The sequence below is a fragment of the Dermacentor silvarum genome, chromosome 1 (assembly GCF_013339745.2).
Source record: "Dermacentor silvarum isolate Dsil-2018 chromosome 1, BIME_Dsil_1.4, whole genome shotgun sequence".
Classification (NCBI taxonomy): domain Eukaryota; kingdom Metazoa; phylum Arthropoda; class Arachnida; order Ixodida; family Ixodidae; genus Dermacentor; species Dermacentor silvarum.
In genome coordinates this window covers 130,708,222-130,735,371 of record NC_051154.1, presented here as the reverse complement: position 1 = coordinate 130,735,371, position 27,150 = coordinate 130,708,222, and the positions used below count along the sequence as shown (strand labels likewise).

The following is a 27,150-nucleotide window of genomic DNA, read 5'->3' as shown; positions in this document are numbered from 1 at the left end:
ACTTAGCTCATTTTTGAGCCGATGGCTTTATTTTTGGCGTTTTTGTGAGCAAGCGCCTCACCGCCCGACCCGCGGGAGTTGTAAGGCGTCACCCTCGTCGGATAGCCAGCCGACCGGCCGCGGTCATTCGAAGCGCGCCGCCGTCGCCATCGCGAGCATGGATTCGAGTTCTGGTGCGTCTACCAGCGATGAGTACACATCTGAAGACGAGGACCATTCCAACTTGGCAAGAAATATTACCGCTTACGGTTTCGAGCCTTCCGCATCAAGCGACGAATCCCTTTAATTGGTAGCGGTGGAAGTCTTCATGGTTTTAGTGCTGCATTTATATTACTTTTGTGCATTAAGTACGGGATTTTAAAATCTCCACAAGAAAATAACTTTGTAAGTAACTCTTTCGGGCATGATTACTTGGCTGGCTGTCTCAGATGTGTAGGCACTTCTGGAGACAAGCAAGAACCTTTTTGGACCATATTTCATAATGCGAGCCCATAAATTTAAAGACGAGGGGCATTGTGTGGGAGTTCTCGCAGGAAAAAAAATGAAACTGTGAAAAAAAGGTCAGTGCTTAATAATGACCAGCACTGGCATGGTGGTTTGGCCTTTCCACAGCAGTACTGATAAGAAGAGAATTGACAGAAATTTATTCAACAAATTGTTATTGTCAGAGGAAGTACTTTAGTGTTAACTGAACAAAAAGTCCAGTTGTGCTGTGAGGCTTTATCTCCACACAATTCTAAGTGGAGCTAGGTGAAACAAGCAGAAAATAATTACATGTTTAGGGCATAAACTATGAAACTGATCTTGCCTTTTTGACTGGGAGTTCAGGGGTTTAGCAGTGAGAATAAAAGAGCATAAGGAATATGTTTTTCAACTGCTGCAGTACATTATTGCCTCCATTAGAAAGAAAGTGGGCAATAGTGTTTTATATTCAAGGAAAGGTTGTTGACTGGGTCTGTTGATGACTTCTAATTCCTTGTACATGCTGTAGTATGCAGCTCTTTTGCTGACATACGGGAGCGGTGTGCTACCTACATGGACTGAAGTTGCAAAACTGCTCAAAGCAAATGAAATTATTGCTTTGACCTTGTATGTTCATTCACCATTGCTTAGCCCTGATCCATTGTCCCATGCCACATTTTGGGTCCTCTGCATGCTTTGCAGTTCACTAGGTCTTGTTCACTAGGTCCTGTGTCTTGTTCCACATGTGAGATGTGGTCCTGTATTTCTTTTTTGAATTCCGGTTATGTTATACAAGGGCATACTTGGGGAGTGTTCAGCATTCAGGAAATGCACCTTGTTGTGAAACTACCTTTTGAGTGCACTTCTATTGCACAAATGCAGGCATGCCGGGAGGGATAACAAAAGTTATCCAACTGTGCTGTTTTTTTTTTTTTTTAATTTAGGCATACGGACAGTTCTTTTTTAAAGTACCAATATGTTGCTTATCAAAATGTTCATGGGTGCTTCTCTTAAAAGTGTTTTGTGCTTATAGTGAGTACTGACACATATTTTTGAAATTGTAGAAACTGTACCACACTCTTCTTGCTCGTAAAAGGATGACACTTAGCAAGTATGAAGGCTGGCAAACACATTTTAATTTGATACTAAAGTTGGTCTTGAAATGCTGGACTTGGAATCATCAACATTATCACGACATCATGACACAGAGCAAAATTCTCGGATGTTGTGTAGCCGTAAGGCTACATTTGATGATGGTACTCACACACACACAAAAAAAGTAATAAATGGGTGCTGTGCACATTTCTTGTGCATGTGGCAGGTGCAGCAATTGCAGTAATGGAGCAAACCATTGTCATGATGTATCCATCTCCTGGGAACTGAAACCAAAACTGCTTTGTAGAAACAAGTATTTATAACAAATTTATCAGGGCTCTGTGATGCTTGTCAGTATTTTTCTAGGGTTTGGACCACGGTGTAAGATATATACTCTTTAAGTGAGGACACTGGCGAGACGCGATCGACCAGAAAATGTAGCAATGGCGCTCGTCCGTCGGCCCGGTGACGGCAGCGGATACCTATCGGCAGGTAGACACAACTTCAGTTAAAACGAAGGCTAGAGCTTGCGAGGGCAAGGAACGATCGGATACCACAAGCAGCCAGAGAACAGCGTCGCGTCGCCGTATATGCTTCGTCAAGGTGATGCCCTCTCCCCCACTGCTGTCCCCTCACCACGGTGACCTACTTTTGCGCATCACTCAATCATTTTGGATTTCCCGCCAAGCACCAGTTGCTATCCAACGGGTGTTTAAACCAATAAAAATCTTTTCTGTCTTGAAGTTGCGTCGTACCGCCGATAGGTATCCGCTGCTGCCACTGGGCCGATCGGTGCGCGATGCTGCTACTTTATCTGGTCGATCGCGTCTCGCAAGCAAGCTGAGAAGTGTCCCCACCTAAAGAGTATATATCTTGCACTGTGGTTTCGCCCTTTGTTTAATGCAAAAAAAAAAAAAAATGTCACGTTGAAAGTGGCATGTTAGAGCTCCGCTTTAAGTGTTTTTGTTTAAAAATGAACTGTATGATTGCATTTAAATAGGGATTGGATTTTTCAGCAATATTTTTTTGAAATGTGGCAGGTAGTTATTTTTATTTTACTTGGAGAATTTGGCACTTATCAGCACCAATTTTTTTTACAGTACCACCTTTTTGGCATTCTTGGTCCTTTGAAAAACTGATCACACATATTTTTTTTTTTTTATAAGTACCTCACAGAGCCCTCGTGTAGCATTGTGTAAGGGGGCAGTACAGTAAATACATACATAAAGATTACAGTACAATGACACCTTAACAAAGTAAAACATTGATTAGTGCAGAAAGATGCGAATGAACCCAAGAACTTAACAAGATACACTATAAAAGCAACAGAGTAACAATATCATTCAAAATTGAAAAAACAAAAATCAAAATGCAACATCGAACAAAAAAGCAATTTTAACTTAACGACAACAGAGCCATGGATAATAAAAACAATTGACAAAACATTGTTTTCACGTAAAAAAAGACAGTACTGTAGGCAAAGGCAAGGGTGATAGTGGCAAATGCAAAACATCAGATTTTGAAGCATAGATATTTTTTAAGGTTATTGCAAAACTTTGCGTGATCTCGCTCTGATACAAGGTTATCTGGAAGGTCATTCCACGAACGAATAGCTTGTGGAAGAACTGATAAGTTAAATGCGTCAGTATCACCGTATACGTGTGTTAAGCTAAAGTTGCTATGTAGTCTGCGTGAAGTTCAATGAGCGCGATTAAGGTGTACAGAGGACGTCATACTGATGTGAATGAATTTGTGGAATAGTGATAAAAAGCAATTTCACGACGAGTAATTAATGGCTCAAGTGAGAGGTCTTGTTTAATTTGTGTTATGCTGGATGGGTATCTGTAATTATACGTAATGAACCAACTAGGGCTCAGTTCAAAATGGATTCTAAAAATTGAATTAAATTCTGGGGTTTTATGTGCCAAAACCTCGATGATTATGAGGCACGCCGTAGTGAGGGACTCTGGATTAGTTTTGACCATTTTAAAAACATGCACCCAATGCACGGTACATGGAATTTCACCTCCTTCGAAGTGATTCGATCCCACGCCCTCGGGCTTAGTAGTGCAACGCCTTAGCTACCAGGCCACCACGGCGAGTTCCAAATGGCTTCTAACATGTTGATAAGGTATTGTTGGTACGGGGACCAAATTGAGGAGGCAAACTTGAGTTGAGGACGAATTAAAGCGAGATAAGCCAGTTTATATACACTGGAGGGAGAATTATGTGGGTTACGGTGTAGATAACTTAATGACTTTGATGTGTTAGCACAGATGGAAATAATATGTGCGGACCAAGAAAGATTCGTGGTTATGTTTGTGCCTAGGTACTTGTACTACATAATATATTCCATCATGTAGTTACCAATTTTATATAGGCCACTAGAGTTATGAAATTTACGGCTAAAGGTGAGTAGTTTGTACTTGGAAACATGTAAAGTCACTAAGCAGGTCTTACACCACTAGCCAATACATTCAAGGTCCTGTTGAAGGGCGAGATGGTCACTATTGTTGTAAATTGGATGGTAAGTAATACTATATTCAGCAAATATGTGCATACAAGATATGTTATCCGGCAAGTCATTACTGTAGATTAGAAAAAGTAAGGGGCCTAGAACACTGCTTTGTGTTATCCCAGAGGAAACGTAATAAAGTGATCAAGAATAATTGTTTACTACACTAAATTGCTGTTGATTTGTTCGAAAATTACAGAGCCATGTAAACGTAAGCGAGGCTTGTCTTAGTGATGAGAGTTCTAAAATCAAGCAGCAGTGAATTACTCGATCAAAGGCCTTAGCAAAGTCGAGGAATATTCAATTTGTCTGTACGTTACTGTTCATGTTAGAATGCAGGTCAATAGTAAATTCGAAGAGTTGAGCCTCACAAGAAAAACCCTTTCGGAACCCATGCCTATTAGAAAAAAAACTAAACTCTTAGACTCTAGATGAGCGTATATATGAGAAGCTAAGATATGCTCAAGCATTTTGCAACAGATGCATGTCAAGGGAATGGGGCGATAGTTTTCAGATGAATTTTTATTTCCACTTTTGTGAACTGGCACCACCTTCGCTATTTTCCAGTCAGCAGGTAACTTTCCAGTAATTAACGAATGCCGAAATATGTGGGATAAAATTATGCTTGAGACTGATGTAGTATTCTATAAAGCTTTAGAGTTAATATTGTCAATACCAGAAGAACAAGACATTTGAATGTTTTCTACGATTATGTGAATACCTTGGACTGTAATATCAATAGGTGACATGTAAGAGTAACTTAGCTCCAGAATTTTGGGAAGATGGTCATCTTGACTAGTAAAGACAGACGAAAACAATGAGTTAGAAACATATGGACAATCAGGGTTGGGGATAGGAGTGTTATTTTCATCATGCAAGGAAATGCGGTTACTGTCGCAATCAGGACTTACTACAGTCGAATCTCGCTAATTCGAACACGTGTAATTTGAACTGCCGGTTTACTTGAACTGACGCTGTGGTCCCATCAAAGTTATGTGTATTTCAATGGGCGAAAACGCTCGGCAGTTCGAAGGCGAAAGCATTTGCGACGGTTAATTCGAACATATCGCAGACCGACAATGCTCTCAGCAACGCACCAAATAACGCGGCGGCGCCTCTGACCAGCATTGCTCCGACACCGCCATAGAGAAAAAGCTTTGGAGAGACCCCTTAATGCAGTGGCGGAGGCCCAGTCCGGGAAACACTTGCTTCCCGATAACTGCAGAAAACGAAACTTCAGGGAGCGGGCTATGCTGGCGCTGGCACGGCGGTGAGTGCGGGCTGAGACCGTCGAAGGTGAGGGAGCTGCGAGGGAGTTGGGAGAGAGGGCGAGGGGAGCCACCGAAGCGGCGGAGTTGCCGAGGCCAAATCAGCTTCCCTGCCGCCCTCCTCCCTCACATTCCATGGTCTCCGTGCGCACGCCCGTCGCCATGCTGGCGCTGTCCGCTCCCTGAAGTTTTGTTTTCTGCCGTTATCGGGAACCAAGCATTGGCCAGCGTGGGCAGTTGCGCTCTTTATGCGCTTGTGCGCTGCTATATTTCACGACTCGCACCGTTCGTGCTTCGTGCTATGGTGCTCGAGTACTTCAAAAATACGTCCTTCCTTTAATTCGAACTTCTTTTAATTCGAACAAATTTTTGGGCCCCTTCGAGTTCGAATTATCGAGATTCGACTGTACTTATTAGTTTCGACTGTACTGGATTAGTCTTAAGGACTGGTAAGTCCTGAGAAAAATACTTTTCCTTGGTAGCAGCAATTTCGTAACAGTATGTCTTCAGGCATTCCTCATACTTATCCCAAGCAGATTGTGAATGAGAGTTTTTCTCTGTCTTATAAAGTCGCTTCTTTTTGTTTCTGAGTTGGCGCAGAGCCTTCTTAAACCACCTATTAGTTTTATCATTAATTACAATTATCAAAGGGCCAATGCTTTTCTAGTAATCTCAACATCTTATTTTTGAAAAGAAGTCAGTTTTCTTCTATTGAGTGACTGTAAAAAGAAAATAATAACATACTATAACAAAAGGAAGCGAGTTCTGTGTAATTGCATTGTAGTTGACTTTATTATAATCTCTAATTTTCTTTGATTCAGTTCCTTCAAAAGGTGGCTGGATAGCAAGAGTTACTTGTAGTAATATGTGGTCACTAAACCCATTCGAATAATCTACATGGTCAATTGTTTCAGGTGCAGTTGCTAGCATGAGGTCTAATGTATTCGAACCGCGACTTAGGCGAGTGATAACCTGGGAAAAATTAGTCTGAAGTTAATGAAGTAACATGTAAGCTGATGCGGACTCACTGGAAGAGTGGGGAGGAATGGACTCGTACACGCACACAGCTCCCTTATCCAGTTCATTTTGCCATGAGGGGGTTGGCGAGGTAGGCAAAAACAACAACAAAAAAAAATCGCTTGTCCAGAAACCCCACTTTCACCCCCACATGCATGGGAGCTTTTGTACCATATTCTTGATATAAGCGCGAAGAAGACACGGACGGAGGCAGAAGAAGACAGGACGAGCGCTAGTGGCCTAGTGGTAGAACGCCCGCCTCGGCTGCGGGAGGCTGTGGGTTCGATTCCCACCGCCGCCGGGCACCCACTGGTTCAAAAGGGTACAAGCGTACCCCGGCCTGGCGTTCGGCTTCCTTCAGGGGTGATACGCTTGGGAAAGGAGCCTGCGCCCTGAATTCCCGTCGAAACCAACGTGAGCACGGAAATCAAGTGGTGTCTGGGCCGCTCCCATGGCGGTCTCAACATAAAGGCCCACCTGTACGTAAGTGGCGCCCCCAGAGACGACGGCGATTTCGGGTCGATGCGGCAGGCACAGTTTCGGTATGGGAGGCTGTGGCTAGTCGTCTTGCCTGTCACCTTCGCTAGGCTTTTTCGCGAGTACAGTAAAAGCTCGTTAATTCGGACACGTCCTTTGGTCCCGGCAGGCGTTTGCGTTATTTAATGCAATGAAACTCTCGTTAATTCGGACGTATTTGGCCGCACATCGGTTAATTCGGACAACTCTCGGTGCTCGGCGAGCGCGGAGCGCCGCAAACGTGCGACGCAAACGAGCTATAACTAGAGTGCACTCTACCATAACGGCATTAGCGTCCACCGAAACGAAGCGACGGAGTTCAAGTCGTACGGGAATGACAGCAACGCCAGGGGCGCGATCTTGTACGCGTTCCAAAATGGAACGGAGGCGTTCCGTTCCATCGAGCCGCACACGATTGGTCAATTTGAACGTCGCGGTTGAAATTGACCAATCGTGTGCGGCTCGATGGAACGGAACGCCTCCGTTCCATTTTGGAACGCGTACAAGATCGCGCCCCAGAACGCTTCGTGCCTACTTGAGCCTTTAAAGCTTTTATTCTTGCGTTTGCCGGCGCGCATAGCACCGCGTTGGCCGCGTGCCTTCAAAACTGCGTAGTCGCCATCTGTGATCGCGTTGATAGCGGCCGCGGTTTCATTCGCAGTAGTTGCGGCAAAAAGTAGTTTCGTTTTCACTCAGTGTCGTGCCGCCAGGGAATGAAATACGAACTCCTTGAAAAGACAAAAAAAAAAAAAAAAAAAAAAGAAGAAATTTGAGCCGTTCCACGCCGCCGCGCGTTGTTTTCCATCCTTCTCCGCATCGCCAGCCTCGCGCGCCTCTGTCCCGTTGCCCTTCCGCCCCTCCGAACACGAATGGTCCGCGCCCATAGCTGTAAGCCACGCCACCCTCCGAAACATGAATGGACCGCGTCAAAACAACGTTAGCGTCCACCGAAACGAAGCGACGGAGTACTGGAATGACAACAACGCCGGAAGGCTTCGTGCTTGCGTTTACCGCCGCACATAGCACCGCGTTGGCCGCGTGCCTTCATGACTGCGTAGTTACCATCCATGATCGTCTTGATAGCGGCCGCGATTCCGTCCGCTGCGGTTGTGGCAAACAGTAGTTTCGTTTTGACTCGGTACGCACGTCGGCCGCGTGCCTTCATAACTCGGTAGTCGCCATGCATGATCGCGGCGATATCGACAGCGCTTTCGTCCGCAGTTGCAGCAAACGGTAGTTTCGGTTTGACTATGCGTGCGTCGGCCGCGCGCCTTCAGAACCGCAAGGTCGCCGTGCATGATCACGTTGACAGCGGTTGCGGTAAGCAATAGTTCCGTTTTTACTCAGTGCAAAGCTGTCGAGGATGGAGAGAGATTGCGGTTGTGAAGAGGAAGAGGCGCACCGTCTACATCGCGATGGGCGGCGACCCGGCGACATTGGCGAAAAAATAAACGGGATGTGCGCGCGCTAGTGAAAAGCGCGTCTCAGATGAAGACGCGCCCCGCGGCCGCAATGTGAAGGAAGTCGCGAAACCTTCGCCGCTGCGAGCTCTAATCAGTCGCGAGATGACGAGAATTGCAGCTTCCGCATTGCGTTTATGCAAAATAGAAACAGAATTTGCTGATTCATACTGCAAATAAGAGCGTGTTGACGTAGTAAGCATTTGTTTACTGTTTTCTTGATACCCTCGATAATTCGACATTCGGTTAATTGGGACATTTGTGTCGGTCCCGTGAAATCCGAATGAACGAACTTTTACTGTATGACCTGTTTTGTGGGCCTCGCTTTTTTTTGTGCGACGTGCTGCTGCATCGGGCGCAGTGCGACTCCGGCACTCCGGTGTTTTGTAGCCGTAGAGGCTGCGAAGTGTGATGGCGTGCTCGAAGCCTCGTCAATACTAGACTCTATCAGTACTTCCAAGTGTGTTTGAAGTCGTACTCCTCGGCAGAATTCCCGTGCACACGCCCCCCCCGCCCCCCCCCCCCCCCCCCCCCCGGTCGCGAGTTTACGAATTTGACAGTCTTGAGGTTGGCAGGTATGCGGTCATTTCCCATGTGGCGCCCCAAGCACCTATTGAGGTGGGGGCACCTTCGGGTTGAGGTCAAACACCCCTTTCCAAGCGTTGAGGTCCCATAATGGCCGAGCACCAGGCCGGGAGCGCGCTTGTACCTATTTTACCGGTAGGTACCCGGCGGCAGCACTTGCCTCCCACAGCCGCGGCGGATGCTCGTCTACAAGGCCGTCTGTGGTTGGACAAGAGGCGCCCAGAGACAACAGCTGAAATCTCTATTGGGCCCTCTTTCGAGATGTGGACCCCCACGACAGCCGAGCACCAGGCCAGAAGACATCTCTACCCATTAGCCCAACTATCCATTCTTATGCAGCTTTTGTACCGACTGAGCATGAGTAAGAGGGCTTAAGCACGAATGCCCAACCCTCTTGGGAGGGTCTGGTCATGTTGTGCAGACCCAGTGTGACGCGCATGACGAATTCATAAATTTGGCAGTTTTCGGTTGAGACCGAATTCATAAAATTGGAATCTGCAGGTAGTTTTTGACATTTATTGGTAAGAACTGAAAACTCCAATCCCTACATTGTGGGGGTACGCTCTACGTGAGGCTAGGGCTGAAGGCAAGTTCCAGATCTAGCCGCACACTGTCATTCCGTCGTACTCCCCAACCCGTAGCGCATGTAATCGCAGCTATGTTGGGTTCGGGCGAATAAGGCAACCAGGGGTATCAGCTCACAATATTTATTGCTGCAAGCAATAAGGCACACTTGCAGAGGGAAGTCCACTTTGTAATAAGTAATAAATAGGCTTATCTCGTTGTGTGTCATAGTTAGGCAAAGGAGGTCACTCACGGGGTGCAGCAGGTATATCCTTATCTGGCAGGTTCGAGGTCGGGGCGCCAGAGAGAGAGGTTCTCCCCCGGTGGCGCTCTTTTACACCTTTATCCTTTTGCGAGGGGAATGTCCTCCTTGCCCGTAGGAAAACTTTTCCTTTCCCGCAAGTTGGGGGAAGGGTATGCTCGTCGCGAGAGTGAGCGAGAACTAGGAGAGGGCATAGCGTGCCTCTCGCGTGTCTACGTCTGTTCCCGACGTGTCCGCAACATCCAAACACGACGACGTGAGTACGCGGGAGAAAATGGGCATGTGTGCTCCCCACATCATATAAACTGTAGTGTAAAAATTTTAGTGATAGAAAACGTCATTGTGAGTGCTCAGAAATAATGAAATACGCATCCCAACAGCTATATCACTTGTTTTTGCTTCTCCAATTATGCCATCAAAATGAAACACTGCTTGAAAGCAAAAAAAAAGGAAAATAAAAATAAAAAAAGGTGTCCGAATATTCCAGTGATGCTCATGTTCTTGTTTATTGGTTTATTGTACTCCACAGATGTGAAGCTTCCTGTTCGGTCGTCATTTGTGACTATAGACTCAATCCTGGGCTGCAAGGGCAACCACCAGATCCGTACCCTTCAGCTGGGTCCCAGTACCAAAGTAGCTGCAGAGGAAGAGCGGGTTCCTCTCGTGCTGGTGCATGGCTTTGCTTCGGGAGTGGCTCTCTGGCTGCTCAACCTGGATTACCTAGCCCAGGACCGCACAACGTACTGCTTTGATCTGCTGGGCTTTGGCCGCAGTTCACGGCCACGCCTCTCGAGGGATCCTCTGGAAGCTGAATACCAGTTTGTGCAGAGTAAGGGTGCATATGCTGCAAAAAACTTATTGTTAGATTATTTATTGTCATAGGTGACCACTAACAGTTTCATGCCTCTAGCATGGTGCAATACATAAAAAAAAAAAAACAATTGGCAAGTGTTGGACTAATAAATGCGAAACACAGCACAATAAAGCAATATGCAGTAGAAAGAATAACAAGTCACCTGTGGTCACAGTGATAAGAAATATTGCATGTGTCCAAGTGAATTAATAAAGGAGTGGGCAAAGTGTCATAACATTTGGTAACGTATAAGTCTCCATGAAAAATCAGTTGGACCCACCCCTTGTGGCACATGCATGTAATATACTGTCAGTGTTGTGAACAGCTGTGAAGTCTGTATACTATATTATAACCTTGATTAGAAAAATTCTGTGGGCTAAACCACCTGCTATACTTGAGCTGATACTTGAGCTCATTCAGTGGAAGCCTAGGTCCCCTCTACTAATACATATCCTGGAGCACAAGGGAAACTTGCATCTCTAAAAGTTTGTGGAGATAAAACATGCTGCATGCTTGTACCTAGGTGTTCTGCACCCATTAAAAATAAAGAAGCAGAAGAAAATGAAACAGAATAAACTGACACCGTAGTGCAATGAAACAGCTTACCTTTAGAGCATTCTGTTGATGCATAGATACAGGACAGTTAATAAATTATGATGTGGCTTGGCTTTTGCTGCGTGGTGTAGATGAGTGGAAGTTGGGTTGACGCAGCATCTATTCAGTGGAAATGGAAGCATCACCTGTTGGACTGAATAAGGCAATAAATCTAATTGTAAACATGGGTTGATGATGACTGTTTGCAAAATATAAGGCTGTGTGTAAATCACTTTCCATCAGAGTGAACTTAATCTAGCATTTTTCTCACTCCAGGCATCGAAGAGTGGCGAGCACAGGTTGGTCTTGATCGCTTTGTATTGCTGGGACACAGCATGGGTGGCTTCCTGGCTGCCTCATATGCATTGCGCTTTCCCGAGCGTGTGGCCCACCTTGTACTTGCTGACCCATGGGGTTTCCCTGAGCGCAACACGCCTCGTCCAGCGCTGCAGCTGCCAAGTTGGGTCCGTGTGGTCTCCACCTTGCTCAGCCCCTTCAACCCTTTGGCTGCTGTGCGAATTGCAGGGCCTTGGGGTTAGTTGGCAATTTCTAGACACTTCTGGTTCTTTCTTTCTTTACAATCTGCCTTTTTCATGGCATGCTGCGAATGCACTTGGCCCTAGCAGAGAAGTTGAGAAACATTTCGGAAGGCCAAGGAAGGATATTCAAGCAATTCAGGTTGTGCACAGATGCACCTCTGCTGCAAATGACCATGCTGGGCCAGTATTTTGTAGCAATGCCTTTCCGGTAATAATGCCTTTTCACGCTTTGTCAGTGGTCAGAGCGACGGTCCGCTCGCGTTATCAACAGGATCAGCCGGCCGTGAGCAGTGGATGATAAGACTAGTATAGAACAAGTCATAAGGCATCGCTACAAAATTGTGGCCCTGGATGCCGTTTGCAGCTTGAGCCTTCTTCTTTGAAGTGTTGGCCTTTTTTTAGCTAGTGGTCACAACGTATGCTGCAGGTATACTTGTTTATGATCCACTGCGTTAACGTGCACCTTAATCAAAGTGCACTAGCGTTTTTGTATTTCGCTCCCATTGAAGTGCGGCTGCCACGTTCGGGATTGAACCCGCAACCTCCAGCAATGCCATAGCCGTCAAGCTATCATGGCAGGCACAGAAGTGTTGATTTGACGTGCGCCTGCTTCCGTAGTGTCGCCTAGACCTTACAATGTTTTAATATGGCTTTGCGTCTGCACGCCCTGCGTGTGTTGTCCGCTTGACAAATTTTCATGCTGTTTATTTTTCAGAAATAGCAGAATTGTACCGTTACGTACCTTCAGTTTGCCCGCAACCGCTGTTTCCTTGCCTTCTCACATCACCTTTTCCCTCGCCCCCTGTATGGGAACTGTGAGAGTGGCAAGGCTGTTATTCACTCGTTTCGCAACTGCGTCAGTTCTGCCTCCTCTCCCCCCTCCTCTCTACAGTTGTATCTACGTCCCCTCTGGACTTGCACATTAGTAGAAAGGTAAGTGCTGCAGTTATTGCAGTGCTTTTGAGGGGGGTCACGGATAATTACAGCTGTAAAGAGGCTAATGTGGCAACACCCAGGGAGCTCCAGAGGGCATTGTGCACATGCCACGTGATAGAAAGGTCCAAACGAGTTTCTCGTATCGACTTTCCTCTCTGCCATGCTCTGAACCACCCCCTGACGCCACGTTTAAGGAAACAGCAGCAGCAGCAGCGCAAAAGTCAAAGGAAAGACAAAGAAAGCTTTGCTTTAAAAATTTTAAAACACACTGCCGATTCATTTGGCAATTTACCAGTGTGTCGGAACGGAACGAAAACAAAAACGAAAAAGAACTATATTTTTGACCGGTGTGAAAACGTAACCGAAACGTTATTTATTATTTTGTTGCAGAGTGAAACAGAAATATTTTTTATTGGTTTTCGGTTCAAGGGGAAAGTTGGCAATGTTCAACAACTGACGTTAGGCAACGGGAGAATTAGCGCGTATCTCTGACAGGGATAGTGTGAGCGATAGTCGGTCGAGTGCCCCACTAATCTAAGCCTGCCACTCGGTGCACTAGCAGATCGGCATCGTAGCAGAAAACCTAGGGCTTGCGTGCTGAAGAGCTTATCGTTGCATTTTCTACGGGTACAACGCTTTGTTACTGAAGCTTTATCATTCGTTTAATGTTCCTTTAAGTTCGTTTTATTGGAACAGCGGTCTCGCATTTTGGTGAGTACACTCGATGATGTGCTGCTTCCGAGACCATGCTCACTGCCTTGACTGAGGCACTAAGCATGATCTCAGAATTCATAATAACCCGAATAGCGCCAAGCAAGCACGGCCTCACTGAGGATGAGACTAGTTCAAGCCCTCGTCATCAGCTGCATCACACTCACGCTATCGTATCAAACCACGCGCAAAACGGTTACAGCACACATAGACAAATAAATTGAGAGAAAAATATTGGAGAAATATATTGAGAAACATAAATATTGAAAAAGCTATTCTCAAATTATTGAGAAAAAGAAATACTGTGTTTTTATCGTTAGTCGGTCGGCCTGCTGCTGCTTGCGTTGCTGCTCCATCCTTCTCGCATGGCGCTCAGGAACTCGATCACGAGAAGAATGTACCCGCCACCTTGATAGCGCACACAGAACCCGTAGCAATTTAGTCAACCAGCGTGCTTCGCGTGCCCATAACATAGAATGCGACTTTGACGGCAGTTTTTCCGGTAAAAAAAATGTACATAAGTCGCACTGTTCTATAAGACGCACCGACGAAAAATTAAGAAAAAAAAAATGTGTCTTATACACCGGAAAGTACGGTAGACAACATTTGTATCACCACATGAAGGAGGTGAAACATAACGATGGCCGCCCAGTGTAGAACTTGAGGGGGAATGCCGTGGTTTGAGAAGAGGGTAATGTTTAACGAGTCATAATTATCTTATTGTGTGGTGCTGACACGAAATTCTTGTGAGAAAGCATTCGTGAACAGATACAAAAACCTTTTCAGGGACCTCATAAAGAACTCCAGGAGGTCAGAATTATCCTAGAGCCCTCTGCTACGGTATCTCTCGCAGCCAAAGTGTTGTGTTTTGATGTTAAACCTTGTAGGTACCATTCTTCCCCAACTTGTGTTGTCCACTTTTTTTATTCCTGCCCTGTTGCACTGTTGTTGTGTGATCAAGGGTGAATATTGACTCATCCATTTGTCAGTGTTAATGCTTCTTAAACTATATTTTAATTGCCATTAAAGCCAACCCTTAACTGCAGGCTAACCTGTACTTGTTTTCTTTTGTTTTCCAGGTCCACGGCTAGTAGAAAAGATCAGGCCAGATATTGGAAAGAAGTACGGACATGTGGTGGATGATAAGCAGACAGTTCCACACTACATATACCACTGCAATGCTCAAACACCTAGGTAAGGCTTTCTTGCCATTGCATATTATTGATTATACAGTGTAGACTGCTTATAACGTAAGTCGCTAGAGTCGCGAATATCCGCACTATAAGCGGTACCGCACTATAACCAAAACAACTATTTTATTGCGATAATGGACACTCCAGGTGCATTTCTGCCGTCGCTGTCACCGTGCTCTAGGTTCTGTATTCGCTTACTAAATAAATTAACAAGCACGGTGTCATGCACGCACAAGCAAACATGAACACATCTCGCTCGTTGACCGCGTAAACGAACTGTCAAAACACTCGAGTGACGAAGCGCGGCGAGCGAATTGACCTTCGTGCTATCATGCGTCTCGCTTAAACGCGACCTCTAAGCGGTGAAAACACGGCGCGCGGCGGACTTTACCTGTCGCAGATTTCTTTCAAGATAGGGCCAAGGCGATCGTATCGCCAAAGTGGATCGTCGTAAATTACGTTCGGTCCACTGAAACCGTTCTGCATTGCGTTGCTGGCGAAAATCCTCTCCTTCTGTTTACGCCAGTCCTGAACGCAAGTTTCGGATTCTCCAAATGCCCGTGATGCGGCCCGATTTCCCTCCGTCTCCGCACATACGATCACTTTCCTTTTGAATGTGGCGTCATGATGAACTCGGTACTTCATGCTGATAGAGCAGACGCAGAGAATGTGAAGACAGACTGTAGACTATTGCCTAAACACGTGTACTGCGGCACATGGAGGAAGCTATGGTAGCTAGGCTCGAGAGTAGCTAGGCTCGATGCACGTGCGAGGCGGCCATTTTGAAATGTCGACGGCTATATGGTAACGCAGATTTAGGGTTGTACTCGATTCTAACAAGCACGCAATTTTTGGACCTATTTTATCGAAAAAAAAAGTGCGCGTTAGATTCGAGTAAATACGGCATTTGCGGCTTGAGGGGAGCATTTGCCGTCTAGGTTGACTGCCGAACTTCCAGGCAACTGCACTTTAACCGGTATTTCGTGTCCCGCAACTGCACTATAAGCGATACGCGTATACATAGAGTGCTAGGGGAAAATTAACGGGAGTCTTGTTGAAAAGACCGTATTATATCCGGTCCTGCACTATAAGCGGTTGCGTTATAAGTGGTCTATACTGTAGTTGTCCAAGAGCGAAACGGGGCAGTATGACAGGGTCCGTCTTTCACGTCGCTTGTCAGTTAAATATTGCATGCATGTGGTTGCCTCTTTATTATGAGCTTCGCAAGCCAGGAAAACAAGTGCACTTTGTTTTGATCTTGTCAACACAACTAACGGCTTTGTCTTGGGTCGGTTTCTGGCTGCCCCTTTGCACTTTACATAAAAACATCAGTGCCAGCTCTTGGGTGCCATTTTACGGAATGACGGTGGCAAATGGTGGTGATGACATATGCTGCATCACACTACCTCACTTGTCGCAGGCAATTTGAATTGCGGTAAAGGAATGCGCCCACTCAGTAGCGATTTTCTCTGCTACTGTGTTGCTTCTTGGCACAAAACAAATGCTGTGAGGTTTCTGGAAGGGTATTTTAACAGTCTGCATTGACTTAATATTTGCCTTTAGTGTGTCTTTAACACTTGGGATGAATTGGCTATATCGTGGACAAGTGGTGCTTTCACTCTAACTGGTTGGAGGGCACTGGTGCATATCAGTTCCAGCAGTTGTACATAAATTAGCAATAAAAGCAATACTGAGTGGCTTTGTGCTTTATAATTTAGATAGTGTCAGATCTTACCAGTTTTGTTTTTAAAGACTTGTGCTGACCAAAATTATTTGCGGTGTAAGTCTGACAACATTTTGGGATAAAACTAGACACCAAAAATGGCTGTTTTACTTGGTTTTAATGTGCTCCAGTTATGAAAATACATGCAACAGGCTGATCTGGCCACAAGTTGCGTTCACACATAATGCCCTTAGCTGATTGGTCTCACATTTTGAGAAATAAGACAGCTATCTGTTAGTACTGTCATGGTTGTTCTGATCATCATGTGGCGTTCCTAGTTTTTTAAAAGGACACAGTAGACTTAAAGCTCTGCTGTGGAACTGGCATCCATCTTTTCTCTATTTATTTCAACTTCATCCTCCTTTTCTTCCCTCCTCAGGTTCCTGTGCTTCTTCATCTTCTATTCGAAGGCTCATACCGCTTCACCCTTCCAGGTTTCTTTTGCTAAACCCTCCTGGGGTAATACTTAAAAATGTTTTCAATTGAAGCACATTCAACCGAGCCACATTCACCGATGTACCAAACAGTCTTCAATATTCCTTTCTGAGTGGGTGTCTTTGTCACTGAGTAAGGACCATAAAATTTGGCACTGGAATCTCTTACTCCTTTCCTAACTAAAACGAGGTCGGTGACTTGAATGCCTGGGATCTCTGCGCGATGTCTCTTGTCCAAATTTTTTTTCATTGGTATACGGTACTTCTCCTAGGCTTTTTGTTTCCTCTCCTCGACTATCTAGAAATTTTCTAAGAGCCCCAACTCACGGTCCACCTGCAGATTAGGGCTTTCTCCTGAAAAAGCGAACTGTGGACTGCATCCCAAACCACCGGTGAAGGTGCGATTATGATGTTTTGCAGCTGCTTCTAAAGAGCATTTCCATCCACCAGGGAAACTATCGTACATCCTGATGTACTGTTTCACATCTTGCATACTCTGCAAGCCCTTTTGCCGCGGGATGGTATGGCGCTCAGAATTTGATTGATATATTGTGGTTTTGAGCCCATCTTGCTAGTTCTGCACTCTTAAACGCTGGACCGTTGTCACATAGGATCGTCCTGGTAGTCTTAAACATATCCCTTTCAAGGAGAGCGATGACGCTATTTGCATCTTCTTTTCCTGCCCAAGCCGCGACCATCTTAATGGATTCATCTATGGCCAGAAGAAAAGCTTGCGTTTTTCTGTCTCCTTCTCGTTTCTTATTTAGCTCGGCAAAATACAAGTGGCACATTCGAGTGGCAAGGTATTATCATGGCCTTTACGTTTCACTTTGTTGACTTGACAGATATGGCATGAACGAATGACTGATTCACTTCTTCCTTCATGTGAGGCTACAACAACTAGCTTGTTGTAGGTGTGCCAAAATCTATCGTGTTCTCCAGATTCTGGGCTATCATGGTACAAATAAAGCACCCTGGGATCCAGCGTTGACGGGACTTGATATCGACCTTCAACAAAAATCAGTTGTTCAGTGCCTTCCCACAATTTTAGTTCATTGATTTCTTCCGATTGTTCTTTGTTGGATTGTGTCATCAGTCTAGACAAAGCATCTGCATCAGTCAAAAGAGGTCCAGGTCGGTGGGAGATGGTGAAGTCAAACTGCTGGGCCGGTATTTTGTAGCGATGCCTTTCATGTAATAATGCCTTTTCGCGCTTATCGCGCTTTGTCAGTGGTCAGAGCGACGGTCCGCTCGCATTATCAACGGGATCGGCCGGCCGTGAGCGGTGGATGATAAGACTAGAGTAGGAATAAGTCATTATACCTCGCTACAAAATCACGGCCCTGCAAGCAGTTCGCCCATCTGGCGATACGTCCGTTAGGTTGGGTCATATTCAAGAGATGAGTGAGGGCCTGGTGATTGGTGAACAAAGTGAACTTTGTTCCTTCCAGCTACGTACGGAAGTACTGAATTGCTTTAAGGACTGCAAGTGCCTCCTTTTCAATAGTGGTTTAGTTAACTTCAGAGCGGCTTGAGGGTGTAGCTGTCGTAACCTACTACGTGGCGCTTTTCTCGGCCGGATGCTTCTGAACATTTCTGATACAAGACTGCACCTGTCCCATAGTGTGAGGCGTCGGTATTCAGCTCAAAGGGTAAAGCAAAATCTGGTATGCGTAGAATAGGGTCAGCAAAGATTTTGTGCACCAGCTCGCAGTAGACTCTCTCACATTCATCATTCCACTCAAATGGAACTTCTTTCTGTGTTAGGCGCGTGAGTCATCTAGTTTTGACAGCATTGTCTTTTATGAAATCTCTGAAATGTCCTGCTAATCCCGAAAACACACGCAATAAGTGGACTTCATATGGTTTTACCAGTTGAAGATCCTCTCGACGGACTCCTGTTTCGTGCTTTTGGTAGTCCCATCAAAGACTTCCAAGAAAGACAACTTTTATTTGAAAGAATGCACTTTTCTTAAAATTAACCTTGAGCTGTGCCAAGCTCAAGGCATTTAATACCTGAGACAGGTGTTCCTGATGTTCAGCCTCTGTTTTGTAGTAGACGATAATATCGTCTATGTACATGTTGCAAAAGACACCTAGTAAAGCCTTCAGGACTTCGTTCATGATCTTTTGGAATCATGCTGGCGAGTTCTTCCAGCCGAAAGGAAGCCGGTTATACTCGTGCAAATTGAAGGGTGTGATAAAAGTAGTGTACATTTTTGTTTCTTCGGTTAGCGGGATCTGCCAGAAGCCTTTACACAAGTCAATACGTGAAAAATTTTGGCAACTGCCTGTCTCATCTATAATCATGTCTATCTTCGGCGTGGGAAATGGTATAAGTTCTGTCTGATGATTGAGAACCCTGTTGTATATGCACATTCTGAAAATCCCATCTTCCTTCAGCACAATTGTTATGGGAAAGCCGAAAGGTGATACCGAAGGTCGGATTATATCGGCATGTAGCATCTCCTGCAATTCTTCTTGCAACCATATCTTGACATGTTGTAAGGTGATTTGCGGATGACTGTCTTGTCAATTAGTTTGAAAGGGACCATGTGTAACCTCATTGCTTGTTACTTGTTCTTTCCAGCGGCATATTCATAGAATTCAAGCCAACTTTCCGTACTTGAAGACATGCCGTCGAACGCATCAGGTTCTACAAATTTAGTCACCGGCTTTTCAGCGTTTAGCTAGCTTATAAGCGATGCCATCAGTCGGTTCTGTTGCACTATCTGGTCCTGCCGTATCTGATGAGCTTTCAAAACGAGGCTCACCTCTTTTGTCGAAGACCGTGATCCAGCCCTTCCGACTCATCGGTTGAAGAACTAGTTCGTTGAAGGTCGCCAGATGCAAGTTCACTTTCACAGCACTCTTCCAACATAGTTCAGCAGTGTCCACGGAAGCCTTCTCCAAAGCCAGGTTCACGAGGTAGTTCCACCGCTTGTTCATCTTGAGCTTGGTATCTCAAAAATATGATCTCTGCAGAGGTCTCCTCAAGGAAAAATGTCACCCACATGTTGGAGTCCATTGCCGTCTGCACCAAAATAATGTAGCATTCCTAGTGAAACGAACACAATAGACTGCTCTGCTGGGGAACTGGCGTCCATCTCATCTCATCTCCCAAACATTGGCTCATACCCACTATGGGAGAACTGGCCAAGAAGCAGGCGGTTTCAAATATGTTTGTTAGAATTTAAACAAAAACTAAATTTGCTTAGCAGCAATTAGAAAAATACAATTAAGAATATTGAGATAAAATAATTTTCACATAAAGAATTGAAATAATAGGAACAATTCATAATTCTAGAAATTCAGCAAGGTGTTCTTTTTGTGTCTCTAATAAAATTGTAAACTGCAAGAAAAGCATCCCTGTGGCTGTGTCCCATTGAAGTCGCCCCAAAAAAGAGAATGGTTGGTGAGGTTAGTAATTGCCGAAGTTTTCGAAATGAAATTTCTTTCTCTTAAAAATCGCTGGCACGACAAGAAAAAATGCTCAATAGATTCTGGTGCATTGCAAAAAGAACATAGATGGGACACGGAGACCAGACCTGTGTAAGTAAAACTTTAGAGGTGGTATACAGCATCTCAATTTTGTTAAAGAAACTTCCAATTGCCTTGAAGGACAGCAATTATTATTTCATGGGAAGCAAAGATGGTGGAAATCAGAAGACGATGTTAAATTTTGCGGAATTTTGCGATATAGACAATTTTTTGTACCTAGCTGCGGTTACATAAGCTGACGTCCGCAAAACAGATATGACACGGCCATTAAGGGATGCTCGTGTGAGTGAATCAGCCATTTCATTCAAGTGCAAACCACAATGTCCCGATACCCAAAGCAAGTGTACTTGCCGAAAGTACGAAGGAACCATTGAGCAAAATGTTTGCAGAATTCTTGAATTTGAAGATGCTGCAAGTGCTGTGCATATGGACAGTCAGTCAGTCACAATAACAGCTAATGAGTCATTTTTGGGAATCTTTCGATTATATTAAATCACTATTAGTTCTGCTTAACAAATGGCTGTGAAGTTGGGAAGGCGAAGAGAGTAAGACCATTGAAGTGATTCAGAGAAGATCCGCACTCCTGCCTTCTCATTGCACAGGGAAGTGTTGGTAGCTATTATGTTGTCAGTAGCTAGCTGGCTTAGGTGGTCTTGTAATATATTATTTAAATGTCTGCTATGCAATAGTGTAGCATGATTTGGAAATATGTCCTTGAATTCAATTTTGAAGTCAGTTAAGGCATCATTCGAATGGCAAACTTGACGTATGGACACATTCAACTGTTGTAACTGTGCATGTAAAAATATTATCTCAGGACTGTAATCGCGACCACGATATGTAAATAAACCCAGACGGTTCAGTGAGAAATATGTATTGTGCATGTCTCTTTGAAAACTCTTAGATTTTTAAAAAAGTCTGAACCGTAAGCATGCGGAATCGATAATCTAGAGTGGGTATATGAGCTTCCTGATATAACACAGTGTTGGTAACGAATCTAGGTAGCCCAAGGTATAATCGTAGAGAACACCTTGTAGACAGATGTTGTAGCGAATCACTCCGCCATCACTCGGGAGTAAAGCCACAGGAACGCTGTTGGTCCCACTGCATAAGAAAAGCTCCACCGGCAAATCATGGGGAGGAATGAAAGCCGACCAGGAGTATGCCTCCTGGCCTGGTGATGAGAGAGACATTGCAGATGAGCACATAATTACACTAACAGGTTAACGGGTATTGGAAGAAATGTTCAAAGTCAATTAGCTAAGCAAGCAAAGAACAATAGAAAAATGTCACAGTTTTGCCCTAAGGGTGAAGCAATGAATGCGATAGCAACACAGTGTCATACGAAGTAAGGTGAGCGGCTTTGGTAGCAATATGAATTGTAGTAACCATGAGCTGATTAAGTAAGCAGGTGTGCTGCGGCGTAAGTAGACCGACATGAAGAGAGACTCGATGACCACGAGAAGGCGCGTGTGAAACGGTGGTGTTGATGAGAAGCACTTCCCGTGGGCAGCGCGTGCGAAGGGACACACCTGTAGCGCTGCACTGCCGATCCGGGCAGCATTGCATGTGTAGCGTGCGTTGGAAAATGTGGCCCGACTATTACTAACTGAATGAACAAGCGTGGTGTGAGCGCGCACAAACAAACATGAATAGATCACACTGAATGACTGCAGACAACGACTGTCAAAACGCTGGCAGCAAGCGCATACGCCGCAGCGGCGAAGGTACGTGCGGTCTATCGCTTCAACGGAAACTGAGCGGCGAATGCACGGCGCATAAAGGTCAGAGCCGTGGGGAGATAAGAGACGGTGCGGGCGGAGCGACGAGCGCGGTTGTTGGCAGAGTAGAAGTGCCCCCCCGCTCCCTCCGGCGCTGGCTTCCCGCTTCCTTGCTTGCGCGTGGGAGATTGAGTGCGTTCGCTCTCCGTGATAGCGCGCGTCCCCGCACGCTTCCGCTCGGGCATACGGCGCACGGCGAAGATTTTATCTATAGGGAACCTCACGGCGACGGCGACGGCAGAAATCCGGTTGAAGTGTCCGTATAATTGCTATCGCAATAAAACCGCCAGCTACTTGACCAAAACCCGTGTAGTTCCAACGTGGACGCAGCTTCGAACAGCGTAGACGTGCTCGATCGCGGTGAAGCTTCTGCAGTGCTTGATCCGGAGCGACCGTCCAGCATAGAACACTCCTTCTGTTGTCTACGATTCCCTCTTGTCTCTATTTATTTCAACTTCATTCTCTTTTTCTCCCCTCCCCAGGTTCCTGTGCTTCATCTTCTATCTGAAGGCTCATACCGCGTCACATCATTCCACTGGTGCATACGCTAGTCCTTATTTCTTGAAGTTCTAATTTAAAACATTGTTTAAGGCAAGAAACAAAACAAGCTAGCAAGCCTAGTCTCTTGGCTGTATTTGTGTGTATGTGGATTTTTTTTTCTTTGTGGCTATCCTTTAAAGGTTGTACTGACTAGCCCTTTCACTACTTACTGTTCATGCAGTGGAGAGTCAGCATTCAAGGCCATGATGACGCAGTATGGTTGGGCCCGACACCCTATGATTAGCCGCATTGGAGAGCTGCATCAAGGTGTGCCTATGACGTTCATCTACGGCTCAAGGTCAGTGAGACTTCAGGGTATTGCAATGGTAGTGTTTCTTTTTTAGGGTTGGCAAGCGCAAAAGTACAAGCTGACTTTTGTAAATTGCATGAGGCTTCAACAAGAATGCATATTTGTGTACATTTATGAAATTAAAGCATGAATGTTTAAACAACTTACTATAAATTATACCTTGATATAACGAACTTCAACATAACGAAATTCTCGATTAACGAAGTGTACCTTTTTGTAACTTGTCCATAGAACACCATGTATTTAGTACTTCAATATAACGAAGTGTGTTTATAGACAATTTCATTATAACAAAATTTCACTGTTGCTGCGAGGGAGTAGCGCGACAATACCGTATTTACTCGAATCTAACGCGCACTTTTTTTCCGATAAAACAGGTCGAAAAATTGCGTGCGTGTTAGAATCGAGTACAATCCTAAATCTGCGTTACATTTCGTTCACATTTTCCAGAAAAAAAAAACTGTTGCAACGAGGGGGGGGGGGGGGGCACATTGGCCACGTCTCCTTTTTTTAGCATGGTTGTAGCTGCGCATGGCAGTCAGCGTGGCTATGCGCATGCACAGCCCGCATGCCCTGTTGTAGAGGTAATCTGCTGCATTCGCAAAGAGCGGGTGTACCGAGATGCCATGCCATCATGTGCGTGGTCTTCCTGCGTGTTTAGTACTGGAGGTTGCGTAATATCGAGTTTCGGAGACACGTTGAAGCGAGAGTGTCACAGACCCCGTGAACAAGGCGCAGACACCGGACCAAATTCGTCGCTTCGTCGAGGCTCTTCTAGACGTCCGGGCGCCGTTGTTCGCGTTGTTGTTTGAGGCGTATGCGCTCTCCCCTTCTGTTGAAGTTGCCGCGAGGCCGGCGTGTTTTTTCGCTGGCTTGCGCGACACGCGGCGCGCGCCCGGATTACGCGCTCTTTTGTGACACTGCCCCCTACTTTAAGAATATTATGCAATAATATTCAAGAAACCACAAAAGAAGCGCGCACAAAAGTCCACTACGTACAAGTCCATAAGTCCATAAATCAGTCCACCACAATTCACACATCACTTCACTCACGATACATCGAATACAAACACAAGTCACACAGGTTCACTTGGACTACACAATAAACACATCGCTCGTGTAACTATTACATTTGTACTACACAAAATACATATCTCGCGTGACAAGGCAAGCATTTGAATTATAACATGTGCAACGAGTATACAAAACTATGACAGGGTAGTTTACAGAACACAAACAAACACTATGTCCATGATACATAAATAAACACTTGGTGCACTCAATCAAAATGCTTTGCACCACAACTAACCGTCAACGGTTCTTAAATTTCCTGTCTTTGGTCTTTCGATTGTACTGTTTCGCGTGGTTATGAGTCCCGGTCGGTTTATTTTCGGAATCGGGCGTGGAAAGGGGTTGGAAAGGCCTTGCGGGAGTCTTCGCTCGAGCTCGGGTGACAGTTGCCGCGGTGTTCTCGTTAGCTGCTGATGGTTTTTCATGTGGCTCTTCAATCGTCGATGGTTCGATCTTCGGCTCTTGCAAAGTTTTCGGATCGTCTGGGGCGCGAACTCTCTCAATGTTTCCTAGAATTAGGTCATGCTGTCCATGCAAAGAGCAGTGACATTCCCACTGTAGTAGGGGGTCTCGACCTCAATCCTGGCTTCAGCAAGCTTCCTAGTCGTACCATCGATCAGGTAAACTAAACTGGTTTCGCCCGTGAGCTCACTGTCTTTGACCAAGTCCCTCCGTACGATCACTGTGCTGCTGCCGGTATCTCGTAACACCGTAATTTGTTTTCCTGCCATTTTTCCGGCAAGTACAGGCATTCCTTTTACAGGAAATTCGGGGCGTTGCGTCATCACCGCATTAACGACCGGAATTTTTTTTCCATCTCGGAGTTCTAAAAAGTCATCGTCAAAAAAGTCATCATCAAAAGTCATCATCACAAAGTCATCGTCTACAAAGTCATCATCAAAACACCAAGAAGACGTAAGTCTTCTTGGTGTTTTTGCGGGACATACACACAGGATGCTTGAGAAATTTCTTTCACTCCGTTGCGGCAAGTATCGGCTTTGCGCCCAGTTCACCCACATTTAAAACATTTGACATCATTGGGGCGCGTAAAATTGCTCCGACAATTGCTAGCATGGTGGCCCAGTCGGTTACAGAGATAACACCTCGGAACAGGCTTCTGAGGGTTTCTCCTTGCATCGGATGTCGGTTTCTTTGCGTCCACTGGTTCCTCTTTTTTGATCTTGGAGAGATTGGTGCCTCCCTGTGCTTCCAAAAATTGGTCTGCCAATTCCAACATATCTTGAAGCGACTTAGCTTTCCTTTCTTTCAGCTAGAGTGACAGGCTCGGCTGGTAACTGATGAGGAATTGCTCCTTGATCAGAAGCTCTCTAAGCGCACCGTGCTCCTGTGCAGTCTCTGAAAGTTCAGTCCACCTATCAAAATAGTGGCTCGAGCCGTACGGCAAATTGCGTGGCAGTCTCGCCATCGGCGGGCTTTCCAGTCCTAAACTTGTCTCGGAAGCCTTCTACGGTGAACCTAAATCTCTTTAGTAGAGCGGCTTTCACCCTTCCATAATTGAAGGCATCGGTTGGCATCAGCCTACCGTACACACTAAGTGCTTCTCCACTCAAACACGTGCTCAACGCAGTGGCCCATTGATCCTCTGGCCAATTCTGGCTTTTAGCAACTGTCTCAAATCTGTGCAAATAAGCATCCAAGTCATCTTTTCTTTCATCGAATGCCACAGGCAGCTTGCTTGGGTTCAGACGGAAGCGAGTTTCTTCCCTTTCAGTGCTATCGACTCTTGCCTGAGCGGGAGCGTCTGTGCGCTGCTGCGAACGAAGTCGTTCGAGTTCTAACTCGTGCTGTCTTTGTCTTTCTCTCTCAGCTATTTCAGCTTCCCTTTCTTCTCTGATCTGTCGCTCCTTTGCTTCTCTTCCTTCTTTTCGCTCCATCGCCTCTCTTTCTTCTTTTATCTGTCGTACCTTTGCTTCTCTTTCTTCTCTTATTTGTCGCTCCTTTGCTTCTCTTTCCTCTCTTCGCTCCATCGCCTCTCTTTCTTCTTTGGCCCGTTCGGCCGCTAGCTTCTCTCTTTCTACAGCTTCTTTTTCCTTCTGACTAACCCACTTCCGTAGTTCCGCTCCGGAAAGATCCATCTTCTCACCAAGGGCAACTAATTAATATCTCGGGATCCATAATGCCCTTCAAAAATTTTGCCGCGTGCAAAAAATATCTGCCTAGATTTCAACAATCGAACTGCTCTCTGCACACAAGTTAGCAAAACGTGGTGCAACACTCAAAATCGTTTACAATAGCAATGTAAACGACCCTAGGCTCTTTCTCCCTACTATGGACCCACAATTCGCACCAGAAACGTCCTGTCGCGGACGCCAGAAATATTGTCACAGACCCCGTGAACGAGGCGCAGACGCCGGACCAAATTCCAAAGCCGCCTTATCAGCTTCCGAAAATAATCCCACGAAAGCAAGGACAATTAAGAGTGGGCCCTCTGGTGCGCCAGCGAACGCCGGTTGCTGTCCAAAGACCGAGTCGGAGCCCAGAGGGTTCAAAACACAACAAAATATATTCTAGGCAGTTACACACACACTTGCACACTTAGGCTAGACACAACACAATACAAATCAGATGGGTATTCACAAAATACAGGAAAATAATTAACGAAAGCACTAAGAGTCCAACACGTAAAGTACAAAAGGAATAGGAACACTCAGTGTCCAATCGTATTCACCGTGCTGGGTTGGTCTTGGAGTCAGACGATCTCGGCGTAGCTCGGGCAAATCTCGAAGAAAGAACTTCTTACGGAAATGCAGACGCTCGATGAACTCGTCGACTAGCTTGCCGGGGAATCCCCTTCTTCGGCAGACGATCGGTCTTTACGTTACATCACTTCACCGGTGCGGACTGAACTCCTGAACTCCACCGAACGATTCTCGCACGGCGGTTATATAGCTTCCACAGGCGTTCTCGAACATTCCTATCGGAGTCGTGATCTCGTAGCATGGCCAAAGCCTGGGAATCTTCGAGACACGTGGCGCGCGCCCAGATTACGCGCTCTTTTGTGACAGAGAGGCCGACAAGTATCCGCTCCCCGCTGCCGCCTCTTTTCATGATAGCTTCGCCCCACTGCGGGCAACACTATCAGCTAATATATAGTGAAATTTCGATATAATAAAGTCCCGATTTTATCAACTTTGTTATATGGAGGTTAACTACATTCGAAAATATACAATATTCACACAAATTTAGTTGTACAAAAAGG

General features: G+C 45.5%; 1 protein-coding gene across 3 annotated transcripts in view; it reads left to right on the top strand.

Moving 5' to 3' along the window:
• LOC119436030 (1-acylglycerol-3-phosphate O-acyltransferase ABHD5) overlaps positions 1-27,150 on the top strand; it is a 60,236-nt gene that overhangs the window by 20,173 nt on the left and 12,913 nt on the right. For all 3 annotated transcript variants that reach the window (XR_007463152.1, XM_037702767.2, XM_037702766.2), the window contains exons 3-6: positions 10,274-10,573; positions 11,468-11,725; positions 14,457-14,571; positions 22,731-22,847. Coding sequence is in view for 2 of the 3 variants with exons in the window: in XM_037702767.2 (XP_037558695.1) it covers positions 10,274-10,573; positions 11,468-11,725; positions 14,457-14,571; positions 22,731-22,847 (790 nt within the window). In the remaining variant the exon portion in view is untranslated. The remainder of the gene's footprint in view (positions 1-10,273; positions 10,574-11,467; positions 11,726-14,456; positions 14,572-22,730; positions 22,848-27,150) is intronic.